The following is a 16,320-nucleotide window of genomic DNA, read 5'->3' as shown; positions in this document are numbered from 1 at the left end:
ACAATTTGTCCCGGGCTGAAATAGATCAAATGATGATATTACGGTAACTGGTTCTCAGGCATAACAGTGTTAGGCAGTTTTAAGTATACGTGCCGTTTGAACATTGGCAAGGGGACCCTGCTAATTCAGTTGAACAAACGCACCTATTCATGTGCAGTAAAATGGTGATTGTTGTTGAATCTAAAGATCGCAAGTCACCATTATGAAACGTTTGAAGTTTGGTCAAATAGATATACAGTAACTGTGAACAATAAATCACAGTTATCTGATATGTTTAAAATAAATAACTCACAGGTGTTTGGAGGCCGCTGTTCTTCCGCTGTGTGAATCCTAACTAACCTGAAGCTAATGCTCCACTAACCTAAATTAACCAAAGAAACAAAGAAAGGCCAATGTGTTTAGTGAGTTCAATACTGTGCAATCTCTGTTTTCATTGGCATTAGGATTAGTTAAACAAAGCTAACCAAATAGATGCTAATCTCAATAGATGTATCCTAGTGTTTTTCCTGTGGCTACATATCATTTTCACTAGTTCATGATGGTACAGTATAGAGTCTAATGGGTTAAGATTAAGAAGACTATGTTTAGGTCCCTTTGACCTGGATGTACTTGTGTTGTTGTGTTTATGCATACAATTATTAGGAGTAGCAGTGGTGATTTTAGCATGTCGGGCTTGGTGGGGCAAACAACCAATTTTTTAAAGATGCATGCCAGCAAAGCCACTACACAACTCTAAACAATACATGAAATGCATTATAACGGTTACAAACAGCGACCACAAACTTTTAGGGTCTACATCAAGCTGTCCCAAGAGTGGAGCTTATGGCTGACTTGCTTCAATAAGTATGGATAAGAGCCGCATTCTTCTTCAATAATAGTGAATGTCGACATGAGTTTTGACTTTTGAACCATACACAAACATTATTAAATTTATGTTCACAGTGTTTGTTCTGATATAATTAACACTTAGCTCTAAGTGTAAGCAAGTGCAAGCAAACAAGCTGCGAAGAGGTAGGCCTATTCATTCAGCAATTTCGAAATGGACAGCGACAAAAATTCAGAAAGATGTTGAGGCCTTAACTTTACTCTTCTTTAAGTCACCACACAGAGAGAGAGAGAGAGAGAGAGAGAGCGAGAGACCCAGACTCGGCTCTTAGCCTACCATTTTAAGTATTGTATTAGGCTTATGTGTTCTAAAAAGGAAGGACAATACAATCACAAGGATCCATTTTTGTAGACAACATACAGACGCACTGACAGCGCATTGTGCAAACAAAACAACCCTCGCAATATGAACTGGAATTACATGAGTCTATTACTGAACATTTTGTTGAACAAAACTATTTGAATGGGAAGAGACTGTCACTGTCAACCATGGTTACGAGGAGGGGATACTGTATTATAATGTTGTTGGGTCTAACTTACCACCCTCCTCGTGGAGAAAAGCACCAGAGCTTATTATAACACACAAAGTAAGAAAAACAATGAAATGCATCATTCTAACATTGCCTAAAATTATTAATAAGATAGCAATGAGATAGACCTATATAAGCAATATAACAATGCTGATGTACAAACTATGGCATATATGACGATAAGCGGTTAAGAGGCAAGCCGTCATTTTGATTAAGACATGAGCAAGCTGAAACGGATGTAGGCTATATGCCACCTATTTGTTCAGCACTTTTGAAATGGACAGCGATATAATTCCGAATAGGGGCTGTTCTTACAGTATTCTGACTGTACACCAAGTCTGAACCGTAGGGTAAATAACGGAGGCACATAAGCAGACAATGAAAGCTATTACAATGGGGGCAGATAAGCAGGCAATGAAAGCTATTACAATTTTCAATGATGACATTTCTCTAAAACTGGTTATAGGCTAGATGTGCACCACCAAGTCAGAACAGTAGGCTTGCCTCTAAGGAGGGAAGAGAGTTAGGGTGAGACACATAGGCTACTAACTGCTTACTACGCAACACACTTAGTATTACTTTCTTAGCTACAGTATACATATCTCCCTGGCATATTACATCACTTATGCAGCAGCACACTAAACATATTTATGGACTCATCATTGTTGTGCTGTGCTGTCTTGAACAGGAAGTTGGCAAGGCGGTCCTTCTCGTGGGCAAACTTCTCAATTACTTAGTCATCAAAGTCTGGCATTCTCTGGATGAAGTCATGCTGGATTGACAGCATGGCCCAATGCATTTAACCTTTTCTGGCACCATGGAGTTGCGTGTTGTTTTTATCCTTTTAAGGGGGGAAAGGTTTCTCTCTGACTCGGCGGTTGTGATCGGAGTGGTGATGATGATTTGGAGAAGAAAGACCGTCTCAGACAAGGACTCCCGCAGGTTGTTCTCGTAGAGTGATTTCAATAAAGAAAGCGCTATCTTTCCAGTGTGCAGCTCAGGGTGCCCGGGTAGAGAGTGGACAGCTCCGTGTTCAACTTCTCCTGGTTGCCCAAAGGCCATAGTTTGGTAGCGCACTGGAGTTCTGTGGTCAGAAAGCAATATACATACTGGGAGAAAAATGAGCTGTCCACCAACTTTGCTGCAATGAAGTGGTTATTTTCAGAAAACTTTTCTTACACATGAGCAGCGATTGTGTCGCATGCCTCCTTCATCACGGGTGCAGTGTTAAGTTTGCTCCGCCTTGGTTCAGTGGCATCAACATGTCTTTTGGCCAGTGCATTAGTTTGCTCGCAAATATTTTGAATGTTCACCTTGAAGTTGTTGATTGCTCTGGCGATTCCTGCTGCATCAATGGTTCGTTTCTGCATTATGTTGTACAAAACATCCACCTCTGGCATGACCAAGGGAAAGAACTCGAGCAGTTGCAGAAATGTGGGATCCTTGAGTTTCATGGACAGGCCATAAGCCTCGCTGATGGTGATCTCATCCCATCCAGGCTGCGTGTGGATGTCCTCAATGCACTGGGCCAGTTTTTGAAGTTTCACCGTGTACCCGGTGGTCTGGTGACCTGTCTGTTCGTTGATTCCGCGAGAGCAGAGAGTCTTTCGGGTGAGCCCGTGAAAAAGGTGGAAAAGGAGGATTGGTCTGCCAAAAACACTTTAAGCACGTTCACTCTCCCTGCACAAAGTTTCTGAAGTGTTCTCCTTGATATTCAGTGGCGCTAGGACTTGTTTGATAGTGTTGGAGAGGCCAACATCAGTTATGTCCTTCACCTCTACAAATTCCAAAAACCTCTCACACACAGTTTGGTCTGGTAACATGTAGCGCAGCACTATTACCATCTGTGATTTACAGGAGACGTCAGTGGTCTCGACTGCCTGTACAGACACAAAATGAGTCTCAGACACCTCCTTAACTATAGCTTCTCTGTACACTTCATACATACAATCCAAAAGTGTGTTTTGGATCGTGCTTGATGTACCCTTAGAAATTGGTTGGTCGTCATAATGCCTTTGTTGCCTGTAATCTCCTTCACGCGTGGTCTCAAAAATACACCTGAAAACGCCTGGGCTCAAGGAGCCGGCCGACTCGTCATGGCCCCGCAATTGCCACACAATTTAATGCATGCTATAATTCTGTCAAACGCGTACCTATTCTCCTCCGTTTGTTGATTGTGAAGGTTGATGGCTTGTTTATATGCAGTGTCTAGCTGAGCCACAACGTTTGATTTCCCCAGTAATCCCAGTTTAACAGCGTTGTTTATATGTGATGCACAATTCTCATGTTTTGAGACCCTTTCAGACAGATGTTTTAAATTCTTAAACTCAGACTTGGACCAAACACCCTCTCCACTGAATAGCAGGCAGGGGAAGCAATGATTACTTTAAGATGCTAGCAGTTAGCCACTGCTTCCTTCCAAACCACTCATTGTTGAATCTGCGATATTTGACTAGTTGTGTAATTTTTATGTACACTGGCCGATGAGCACCGAGACGTTTTATATCTAATTTCTCTTCATATGACAAGGATTGAAAAGGATTTGCCAGTAGATTGTTGACTTGATTCATGATGATGACTGCTAGCTTGCTAGCTAAGATTGATATACTGTAGATATAATTCTTGGATGGGCACAACTAATGCCTTCTTGGATGGGCACAACTCATGTAACTCTATGGCAGCACCCAAAGGGCTTGAATTTTCGAGCTCTCCCCGTAGATTTTGCGGTGACGTAGTGTCCCCATGAGTGACAGAACACTGAGCCAATCACGGGTCAACTAGAACATTACCAAACCTACGCTCTGTATTTCTGCTGGCTGTCCCACCACCACAGAAAGCACTGAGCTAGGCTGAAACACCTGCATTTTGGAGTTGCTTTACTCAAAAAAGCAAAAAAGAGACCATGTTTGTATGCGGCTTTATTAACTAAATACATTGTTTGCAAACTGATATGTGACACGTATTATTACCAAAATAACATGCAAAACAGCCCCCCCCCCCAAAAATAAATAAATGACACTTCGCCACTGAGGAATAGTAGTTTTGCTCCAGTGTTTCACTGTCAACATGAGTGTTTGGCTAACCGCCAACTAGTTTCTGATGCTCCAGAACACATTGTAATCTTATGTCTGAGTGAGAGCTTTCTCCCTATGTTAGGTCCATCAACTTTTGTTCATGGTTAAACCACTCTACATCCAGAAATGCTCACTGGGAAGTTCCTGTAACGTTTGAACTCTTTGTTAGAGCACTTGTACTTAATCACAGTGTGAGACCTGTGGTTCTATGGAAACGTCTGGACTATTATTCATTCATTATACAGGGTGTCCTACATGTGTCCCAATTACCAGTGTACAATGGCACAGACCAACAACACTCTGCGTGAGTTAGGACATCATGATAACTTCTACACAAAGGTGACACCAAGATCGTGGTGGGGCTCACAATGACATTGTGTAATTAGACTTAGTTAAATTGGGATCCATCATTCATCAAGGATCCGCATGAATGTTTTCAATTAGTTTCAGTTACACACTGTATTATGGTGTGAGAACACACTCTCACATAAACTATAGCTGAATATACCCAGGGAAAGACATCCAACATGTACCCCCTTGACAATGGACACCGGTGACACTAAGGTAAACAAACGAGCTACAGACTAAAATCAGTTGAACGGAAATTACATTTGTAAGAGTGAGCAAAAAGTGTGAGCTAAGCACATTTATGGGAGTGAAGGGCAAATGCGTTATGTGGGGGTGCTGGGTGCGACAGCCAATGTGGCGGGCTTCGTGTGGCGGGGCTTCGATAATCCTAACTGGCAGCTGATCAAACACCACGCTTTTTTGCACGATGTGTTCCAGGTTAGCACAGGCTCCCCTAGTTCTCCCTGCTGCTCCCACTGGAACCTATAGGCTGTGTGGCCAACGATGTCCAGCCCTCGCAAACCACTGGCTATCGTAACGTCCAATATGGCACAGGTTTATCCAGAGCACAATTCCATGTGTCATCCAGCCAATCAGGTCTCTGGGCTTGACTGACCAGGTAGGAGGACAGAGGACAAAACACCCTTCTGATGAGTTACATCAGACAGGCGGAGGCTCATAAGCCAAAGCGAGCTGTTGGCAGACGTTGAACCTGATGAATGTCGTCAGTACGCCTGCAACCTTCAAAAGACTATCGCAGGTGTGATGAGAACATCGGTGTGGTCACTGAGCCATGAAGGAAGAGTTGTCAACACAGTCTAAGTAAAATAATAATCACCAGGGTGTGTAACCTACTGGCTTCATTAAAGAACATTAATAGAATAACCTGTGCATGATTAACTTCAAAGTCAACCAAATACTAAGCATGTTAAGTCCAGTTTATCCCAGGGTCAGGTAGAGGTCACAACTACATTATATTGTAGTTGACACTGCAGTGTTAAGATTCCTCCCTTGCATGCAAAAATTCTTGAGATAAGCATTTGAAATTGACAGTAGGCACAGACCACATTCTTCAGTGTCAGTGTTCATATTTGTTTCCTAGAAAGAAACAGATTTAACGTAAGCTTTAAATCTGTGAAAACTTCAAAACAAGACCTAAAATAACCCCAACATCATAGTGAATCGAACCTGTAAGGCCAACGAAACTCGCATTTTGACTAGCGTAAACATTCTCGGACACTGATTTCCCATGGAATAATCAAGTTGTATTTTATTTGGATGAACAGACAGTCTTCCCAAAAACTCTCTCAGCATGCCTCCCGCATCCGCACATACAGTAACTCATTTGCATAACATACAGGGATGCAAACTAGTCACCTTTCGGCGAAATTCGCAGTTTTGAATCCAAAATAGGTGACCTACGTGATTCGTGTAGATCTGATGAGAAACGTTTGGGAGAGGGGGGATTTGGATCACTACTGGCTGTAAACGAGCGAGTGACGCGTGTTTGGAGCAATTTTGGCTTAACGTAACAACAGAATGCAGCACGCGACTGAAAAAAGAAGAGACAACCAATTTACTAGTTACAGCATCAGCGTGCGCTCTGGAAATGAAGCTTGCCAGTTACAGCAGCTTGTTCCCTGAACGATAACGAAGGTGCAACGTTAAGTGAGAAGCCTGACCACTGAGACGGGGGTGAGAAGATGATGAAGCGTACTTCATGAGCTGTAACCGAAAAACTACTGGTATTTTGAAAGTTTGAGGTGAGGGAGAAAGTGTGGTGGAACAAGTATTAACATTGTTAAGTATCTTGTTAGCTGGATCAAATTCTTTGTTAGCTAGCCAGAGAAATGTTAAGCAACATTAGCCAGCCTATATGATCAAATAATTTAGTTTATGGTGTGAAAATTAGCTTGCTAATAAAGTCAGACAGCTAACGTAAACTCACCCCATTCCGTACAAATGTGCGCAACCGCGACATTCAAACAAGGCTGCAAAGAAAACTAATGCGAATGTAGCGACTGTGTTGACTTCAAAATCTGGGGTGTGAACTACGTTTCAATTCAAACGTTGATTGACATGGTAATGGCTCTATAGTATTGGAGAAAAGTTGAAAAAACGGACCTTCCGTTACATCGTGACGTGTCATGCCGTAACGTACAGCACGTGTAACCGATTCGAAATGGCTAGCTAGTTAGCGGTGGTGCGCACTAATAGCGTTTCAATCGGTGACGTCACTCGCTCTGAGACCTTGAAGTAGTTGTTCCCATTGCTCTGCAAGGGCCGCGGCTTTTGTGGAGCAATGGGTAACGATGCTTCAAGGGTGGCTGTTGTTGATGTGTGCAGAGGGTCCCTGGGTCAAGCCCAGGTAGGGGCGAGGAGAGGGACGGAAGCTATACTGTCACATTGATGCTGTTGACCCGGATCACTGGTTGCTGCGGAAAAAGGAGGAGGTCAAAAGGGGGGTGAGTGTAACCGATGTGAAATGGCTAGCTAGTTAGCGGGGTGCGTGCTAATAGCGTTTCAATCGGTGACGTCACTCGCTCTGAGACCTTGAAGTCGGTGTTCCCCTTGAGGGACGGAAGCTATACTGTTACACACGCATAAAGCAACTATTTCTGTCTTACATTCTCTTTCCACCAGGTGTAGCACTTCTCTCATCGTTTAAAAACAAGAAATGGACAGTGACAGGGGTAAGGGGGATACCTAGTCATTTTTTTGCGTCATCTCTGTAAGCGATCATGACTCTCACAGCTGCTGTTTACTTCTGAAGATCACTTTAGCACCGCCCTAAAATCCCGATTGAAATTCGACACAAACCTTCAAATAGGTATGTAATGACACATTATATAAACTCTTTATAGTGTTTTATTTACATTTTAGAGACGATAAGGTGATGAGTTGGACAGATCGAGTGAAAAAAAAGCCGTTTTCCCACACATCTCCTCTCCTTCTCGCATTAGTTTCGCTTCCCCACCCGCCATTTTTAAAAAGACCCGAAGGAGCTCATTGTCTTCTTGAATTATGCAGAAACGGGCAGCGTGGAGGTCTTGGCATGAATTCTGTTGGAAAGGGGAGAAATTGTGCTTTATAAAGGAATTGACATTACAGTTGATCTGGAAGTATTACGTTTTTTTTGGGGCGCTAAAATAAGGTCAATTGTACGGACCAAGGCGATGTACAAAAGTGAGTGAGTTTACATTAGCTTACGTTACAACATCAGATGAGCTAACATTGGTAACCTAACCAATTCGCTATAGTGTTAACTATAACTAACGCGTTAGTTACTTACTGGACCCTGGCAATCTGTGTGAAATGTTAACGAGTTAACTAGCTAACCAACTAACCTGTTAACTAATGTTTTCCCTCTACAGTATTTGGTTAATTTTCAGAATGAGAGAAACAAGTGTAGCTGGAGCTGGGCCTGGCTTAAGCTGGATGCCACTATAGACTTGAAAGGAACACCACACACGTTTCTCTCTTTCTCACTTTTGCTGGCACATTGTAGAACAGTTGTCCACAGGCAGAACGTGTACAATGTAATAATGTGCAGTGTGTGTGTGTGTGTGTGTGTGTGTGTGTGTGTGTGTGTGTGTGTGTGTGTGTGTGTGTGTGTGTGTGTGAGGGGGGATTTTTTACTCCGTGAATGTTATTTTTGCACACATGTAGCCTTGTGCACTTGATCGATGTCTATAGTGGCCACTATATTTGAGCAAAAATAAAATGCCTGTTTGTTTCATTCTATTTCTACTTTAAGATGTTTTTTTCCCCAAGTGCAATATTCATGTGCGTGGTCACAAGTGTTCTGTTATAAAGGCTGTCATGGCTAACTGCAATATACATTTTTTTCTCAAGACTTGAGTGTTGTTTGCAGTAAAGTCTAGGCAACAAATACCATTGGATTGCTTTCTTTACATTTTTTTTAGCTGTGAGTTAGGTTCACATGAACCACTTTTTATTTTACACACAGAGACTGATCATGTAGATAATTTTCTTTGTTGTTGAATTAGTTAAAACCTGCATTTCCCCCTAGCAGGGATTTTTTGCACGTTTCAATGAAACAACAAAAAAGTGTCACCTTTTTAGGCCCTCAGCAGTTATCTTCCCTGAACATTGTGTGATAGGCTGAGAGACTTTCAATTATGTAAAACATTACGTTACCCCCTTCTTAAACTGAACATACCCTGTTTAATAACCTGGACAAACACACAGAAAATACCCTCTGAGAAGTATACAGTAACCAAACACATTCAGAATGCTTTGATCGTGTGAAAACTCAAAACAGGTCTCGTAATAGTTATTTGGGGTCTAACCACATGACCCATGTGATTTTCTCAAAGGAGACACTTTCTCTTGCAGGTGCACAGGGCAGCTCGGTGTTCACGTCCGTTTGTGTGATATGAGTCTCTGTGTCTTTGACTGAGCTTTCAGTCCTGACAGTGTCCAGTTCCCGTTCCACTGAGGCATTTATATCATTTGGAGCCCACAGTCTCACAATGTCCACCACCCTTCTCCTGAAGGGTAACCTAGGCAACATTGGTTGCTTTTTCCTCGGAGCATCCTGTTTCCTTGAGGGGTAGTACGACTGACTAGGCACAAATGAGTCAATGCTCAACTCAGTTTCTTGTCCCGTGCCAGGGACCTCATGTTCTGAAACAACCCCAAAGTAAGGTTTGAGCCTGTTGTAGTGTACCACGGCATGATAAGGTTCATTACACTGTACTACTTCATACAGCACATCTGACAGTTTCTTTGCCATTTTGAAAGGATCCTTGAATTTCTTTATCAGTTTGGGTGACAACCCCTTTTTCCTCTGGTAGTCTCTAAGTCAAACATATTCATTTTCCTCGTACCTCTGGGTGTCACATTCAGATCAAAGTATTGCTTTTGTTTACCTGTGGCTTTTAGGTGATTTCTTTTTACAGCTTCCCTTAGTGTTTAAATACCCATGCACCTTTTTCACATACTGAAAAACATGCTGTTTCCCTTCATTTTGTTGTGTTCCCATAACCACATCAACTGGTAAAGTCATTTCAGTACCAAACAGCACCCTGTATGGTGTGAACCCCGTGGAAGATTGAACACTACACCTGTATGACATCATCACATATGGGAGTATCTCATACCAATTTCTTTGATTGTCATCAACAAAAAGTGCCAGCATGTGGATCAGAGTTCTGTTCATTCTTTCCACTAAACCATCGGATTGTGGGTGGAGTGGTTCGTGTTTTGTTCATTTGTAAAAGATTACACATCTCTCAGAAAAGATTCAACATTTCTCCCTTAGTTGCTATGGATAGAGAGAGGAACGCCTAGCTTCAACACAAAATTCCTCTACCAGTTTCTTGGCCACTGTTACTGCTTCCGGATTGGGTACGGCATATGCCTCTGACCACATAGTAAAGTAATCTGACACAACCATAATGTGTTTGTTACCTCATTCCATCTCTGTAAACGGACCCATTAAGTCTACAGCTATCCTCTCAAAAGGGGCGGCCTGTGACAGAACTTGTCATGGGTGCTCTGGGGGCTGGACCCTGTAACTTGCATGCAGCGCACGCCACGCAGCCCTTACACCACTGCTTTATGGCTCTCTACCAGCCTGGCCAATCTTGCTCTAATTTTACTGGTGAGTTTTTCCAACTCCTAAATGGTCTCCTGTTCTATCATTGTGGATAAAGCGACAGTTGAAGTCAGAAGTTTACATACACCTTTGCCAAATACATTTAAAATTCCTGACATTTTATCCAAGTAAAAAAATCCCTGTTTTAGGTCAGTTAGGCTCACCACTTTATTTTAAGAATGTGAAATGTCAGAATAATAGTAGAGAGTGATTTATTTCAGCTTTTATTTCTTTCATCACATTCCCAGTGGGTCAGAAGTTTACATACACTCAATTAGTATTTGGTAGCATTGCCTTTACATTGTTTAACTTGGGTCAAACATTTTGGGTAGCCTTCCACAAGCTTCCCACAATGAGTTTGGTGAATTTTGGCCCATTCCTCCTGACAGAGCTGGTGTAACTGAGTCAGGTTTGTAGGCCTCCTTGCTCACACACACTTTTTCAGTTCTGCCCACAAATTTTCTATGGGATTGAGGTCAGGGCTTTGTGATGGCCACTCCAATACCTTGACTTTGTTGTCCTACTTTGTTGTCCTACTTTGGAAGTATGCTTGGGGTCATTGTCCATTTGGAAGACCTATTTGCGACCAAGCTTTAACTTCCTGACTGATGTCTTGAGATGTTGCTTCAATATATCCACATAATTTTCCCTCTTCATGATGCCATCTATTTTGTGAAGTGCACCAGTCCCTCCTGCAGCAAAGCACCCCCACAACATGATGCTGCCACCCCCATGCTTCACGGTTGAGATGGTGTTCTTCAGCTTGCAAGCCTCCCCCTTTTTCCTCCAAACATAACGATGGTCATTATGGTCAAACATTTCTATTTTTGTTTCATCGGACCAGAGGACATTTCTCCAAAAAGTACAATCTTTTTGGATATAGGACTCGTTTTACTGTGGATATAGATACTTTTGTACCTGTTTCATCCAGCATCTTCACAAGGTCCTTTGCTGTTGTTCTGGGATTGATTTGCACTTTTCGCACCAAAGTGCATTCATCTCTAGGAGACAGAACGTGTCTCCTTCCTGAGCGGTATGACAGCTGCATGGTCCCATGGTGTTTATACTTGCGTACTGTTGATTGTGCAGATGAACGCGGTACCTTCAGGCATTAGGCAATTGCTCCAAAGGATGAACCAGACTTGTGGAGGTCTACAATTTGTTTTCTGAGGTCTTGGCTGATTTCTTTTGATTTTCCCATGATGTCAAGCAAAGAGGCACTGAGTTTGAAGGTAGGCCTTGAAATACATCCACAGGTACACCTCCAATTGACTCAAATGATGTCAATTAACCTATCAGAAGCTTCTAAAACCATGACAACATTTTCTGGAATTGTACCAGCTGTTTAAAGGCACAGTCAACTTAGTCTATGTAAACTTCTGACCCACTGGAATTGTGATTCAGAAATAATCTGTAAACAATTGTTGGAATAATTACTTGTCAAGCACAAAGTAGATGTCCTAACCGACTTGCCAAAACTATAGTTTGTTAACAAGAAATTTGTTGGAGTGGTTGAAAAACAAGTTTTAATGACTCCAACCTAAGTGTATGTAAACTTCCGACTTCAACTGTAAGTATCTCATCTGGTACAACCCCTCTCCAGATGGTGTCATCTGTCTCATAGTTTTGACTCTTAAGGCATAACACCTTATTCTTCACATGTAATGCCCCCCACACTTTGAAAGGCCTGAACTTTGGCTCCGATTGCAACGCCACAGGGAGCTCTGCTCTACCCTCTTTTTTCCATGTCTTTAGCTGGGAGACCACTGGGTCTCTATCCTGTGCTTCCAGAAGGAAAGCTGCATTTTTGGGTACTGTCTGGCTTGTTTAAGCTCCAACTACAGGCTCAAAGTGACATCCTGAGGCTTGTTTACGATGGCTCTCAGATTGACAGTGGCCTCCTGTGAGACAGCTGTGTCCACACTCTCTGTCTGTGTGTGTCAGCCTGACACACCATCAGCATTACTGTGCAGTCTCCCTGGACTGTGGATAATATCATAGTCAAACTGATCCAGTTTCTCTAACCATCTAGCCAACTGTCCCTAGCCAACCTCAGTGAGCTGTGATCAGTTCTCAGTAGAAATCTCCAGCAAAAAGTGTTGGAAACACTTCCACAGCAAGAAGCTCCTTCTTCGTATTTGAATACTTCATCTCCTGTTTTGACAGTGCCCGACTGGCATATGCTACTACTCTCTCTCTCTCTACCCTTGTATTTCTGGGAGAGGACTGCCCCTATGCCCGTGTCACATGCGTCGGTATCCATGATGAAATCTAGATTTGGGTCCCGGGAAACCCAGTATAGGGGATGTGGCATGCTTGGACTTTTCCCCTTATCTGTTAATCTGTACAAAGGCTCCGCCATAGCTGCAAAATCTGGTATGAACCTCCTGTATGACGCCAGGCCTAAAAAGCTTCTTGCCTCTGTCAGTGACTTGGGGCTAGGCCATGACCTGACTGTCTCTGTTTTCATGGGGTCAGTGGACACTCCCACAGCCCAAGATGATGTGTCCCAGGTAGCTCACCTGCGACCTGAACATGTGGCACTTAGATGGCTTCACCTTAAGTCCTACCTGCTCCAATCTGCTGAAAACCTCGTCTAAACGCTTCACATGCTCTTGGAATGTATGACCAAACACTATGATGTCATCTAAGTACACCAGACATGTTGTCCACCCTAAATCAGCCAAAGCCAGGTCCATGAGATGCTGGAAGCTGCTTGGAGCATTTGTCAACACAAACCTCATGACCTGGAATTCAAAAAGCCCTCACTTTGTCACATAATACGTTTTTCAACGATCCTCGGGGTGCATCTCGACTTGCCAGTACCCATACAAACACACACGCGCACACACGTACACACGGGCGTACTTGCGAACTGATGAGAATGATTTACATTATTGGTCCCTCGCCACCATGACTGTGTCATTTTATCTCTCCTATTGTGGATACTAACAGGCCATAACGCTAACCACTTTTGATTATGGCTTGCTGACTACGTGTTTTGTGACCCAGTTATTCTGCTGAATATCAGAAGGACCGTTCCCATTGAACAGCATTTGACAAGATCACCATAGGAGTGGCCCATCCTTCCTTTCACAACAAAGACTAGCATGGTATCTTTCATGGTTGTAATTACTGTTCAAAACCACTGAATATTATACTACTAGTGATTGGTGTAGTTTCCAGCAGAATTGTGACTAATTGGACCAATCATGACAGGTGGATTAGACAGGGCTGTCCCTTGTGTCCGTCTGTATTTCTGTTCAAGAAGGAGGACCTTGGAATGTGGTTACGGTGATTGCTGTGTTTTCAATAGAAAAGTAAACACTTTCGTATCAAATATGTATTTATACTCTTGTGTAAAGCATACACTATGAGTAAAAACATAACAGTGTGAGAAAGACCGTTGGTCAGACCGGAATGAGCTAAGAATAAATAATAATGGCTTCAACATGAAAACAAGCAGAGGTGAGGAGTATTGGAAGTTCAAGGTTAGAGTACATACCAGAAACAATAGGTACAGAAAGCTGATATAGAGTAACTTGAGAAATGAATGGATCTGACCATTCAATCCAAGTGCATAAACATCAACTGTATGTGAACAACTAACTGGGTTGGAAAACTGAAATCAATTGAAATTGGCAATACACACTATCTCACACACGCTCCTTTCTTTTGTTTTAGATGGGCAGTGCCGAGGAGGCCTGAGTTAACAGATCGTCTGCTGCTGCTGTGTACGTGGCATGGATCGTCAGTGACAGTCTTGGAGGAAGGGTGTGTTGTTTGGCCTTTGAAGAGCTCTCATCCAGCAGAAGAGCTCTCATCCCCCTACACCCCATCAACCTCTCCACCTCCCTCTCCACAGCTAGCGACAGACCTCGGACAATCATCTCTCCAAGATTTATGATGTCCTTGTGCCGGAGCGGAGGCCTGGCTCGTTGTTCATAAGAGGGGTTTTATTTCACCACTTTTTTTTCTCTCATCTTCTTCCTCATTTGAAAAAGGTGTGGGACCAGCCGTGAAATGGGAAACGTCTGTTTGACATGTGAAGCCCATCTGGAAAGAAAGTGTGCTTTCAGGCCTGGATATAAGGAATTACTCAACAACAAAACAGAAACGTCACTGTATGGAATGTCGTTTTCCCTCTTTCCTTCTCATTAACAACAACATGTCGGATTGTCCTGGCCCTTTAAACACTTAGTCACAGAATAAACAATGCACCTACAGAATATGAGGACAATGTGCAACATTTCCTTCTGCAATGTGGACTCGAAGATCGACCAGTACTTCCAGCCTACGCTGTACATCATTGTCATCGTCCTGGGCCTGCCTACCAACTGCATGGCTCTGTGGGCAGCTTACTTGCAGGTGAAGCAGAAAAACGAGCTGGGCATCTACTTGATCAACCTCTCCTTGGCTGACCTTCTCTACATCGGCACCCTGCCCCTATGGATCGACTACTTCCTCCAGCACGACGACTGGATTCATGGCCAGAATTCCTGCAAGCTCTTCGGCTTCATCTTCTACACCAACATCTACGTCAGCATCGCCTTCCTCTGCTGCATTTCCATTGACCGATACCTGGCCGTGGCCTACCCGCTCAAGTTCGCCAAGGTCCGGCGGGTGAAAACTGCCGTGCTGGTCAGTTCCGTGGTGTGGACCATCGAGATAGTGGCCAACTCTGCGCCACTCTTCCACGACGAGCTCTTCCAGGACCGTTTCAACCACACCTTCTGCTTCGAGAAGTACCCCATGCAAGACTGGGTGGCGGGCATGAACCTTTACCGGACCTTTCTGGGTTTCCTGGTGCCCTGGCTGATCATGCTGGGTGCGTACCGGGGAATTCTGCGGGCGGTGCGTGGCAATGTGTCCACGGAGTGTCACGAGAAGGCGAAAATCAAGCGCCTGGCGCTGAGCCTAATCCTGATCGTATTGCTGTGCTTTGGGCCATACCACGTGCTCCTGCTGTGTCGCAGCATCCTGTTCCTCCAGAAGCCTTGCGACTGTGGCGCAGAGGAGGACCTGTTTGCAGCCTACCACGTGGCGCTGGCGCTCACCAGCCTGAACTGTGTGGCTGACCCCATCCTCTACTGTTTTGTTAACGAGGGCGCACGACATGACGTCGGTCACGCGCTCACCACCCTGCTTGGCGTCTTCAAGCGGAACTCGCCCGCTGACGCTCTGGCAGCTGGATCTTTCACCTTGGAGACACCACTGTCCACCAAAAAGCAGCTGGGCCTGTACAGCGAGGTCAAGGCCAGCACCTACAAGACAGAGCTGGTGGCCCTCAAAGAGGAGTGTCTTCAGATGACCATACTCAGTGTTAAGAAATAAACAGCCATCCTGATCCGCCATGAGAAAACCCAAGACTATGGGGAAGTGGGTCAGTTTATGGTGCATAGAAAATGGGAGAGGTTTTATTATGTGTAATGTTTTAGCTGTTTTATTCGTTTTGGGGATGACACCTCATATTATGTACCTCATATGGTAAACTGTGATTGAAATGTGTTTGATATAGACGAAAATAATCAAAAAAGATGGACCATGGGTACATTGTGACAACCGTAAGAAAGACTATAGTAAGTTCAGTGGCATAGATGTGATGCAATGTGAAATAAAGGATGTTTGCCATCAAACGGTTTCTTTCTCCTCCTCGTGATCTATAGTAGGTATGTGTTCTGGTTGGGACAAGGTTATCTAACAATGGATTCGACATGTTTACATTTCTCTTTCAATGAGCTCCAGATGCCTTGTAACAGCTCCAAAAATCCCAAATGTGTTCTGTCAGCCGGAGAGTGAAGCACAATACTACTTGTTTTTCGACAATTTTACTGGGAAATAAATTATATCATTGTTTCTA

The 16,320-nt window shown here is 43.5% G+C and overlaps 1 protein-coding gene across 1 annotated transcript in view; it reads left to right on the top strand.

Moving 5' to 3' along the window:
* LOC115163048 (G-protein coupled receptor 4-like) overlaps positions 1–16,320 on the top strand; it is a 40,635-nt gene extending 24,315 nt beyond the window's left edge. The window contains exon 2 of the mRNA XM_029714637.1: positions 14,145–16,320. Coding sequence (XP_029570497.1) covers positions 14,676–15,794 — 1,119 coding nt within the window. The 5' untranslated portion in view covers positions 14,145–14,675 and the 3' untranslated portion in view covers positions 15,795–16,320. The remainder of the gene's footprint in view (positions 1–14,144) is intronic.

The sequence above is a fragment of the Salmo trutta genome, chromosome 26, assembly GCF_901001165.1.
Source record: "Salmo trutta chromosome 26, fSalTru1.1, whole genome shotgun sequence".
Classification (NCBI taxonomy): Eukaryota; Metazoa; Chordata; class Actinopteri; order Salmoniformes; family Salmonidae; genus Salmo; species Salmo trutta.
This window is presented reverse-complemented; position numbering and strand designations above follow the sequence as displayed.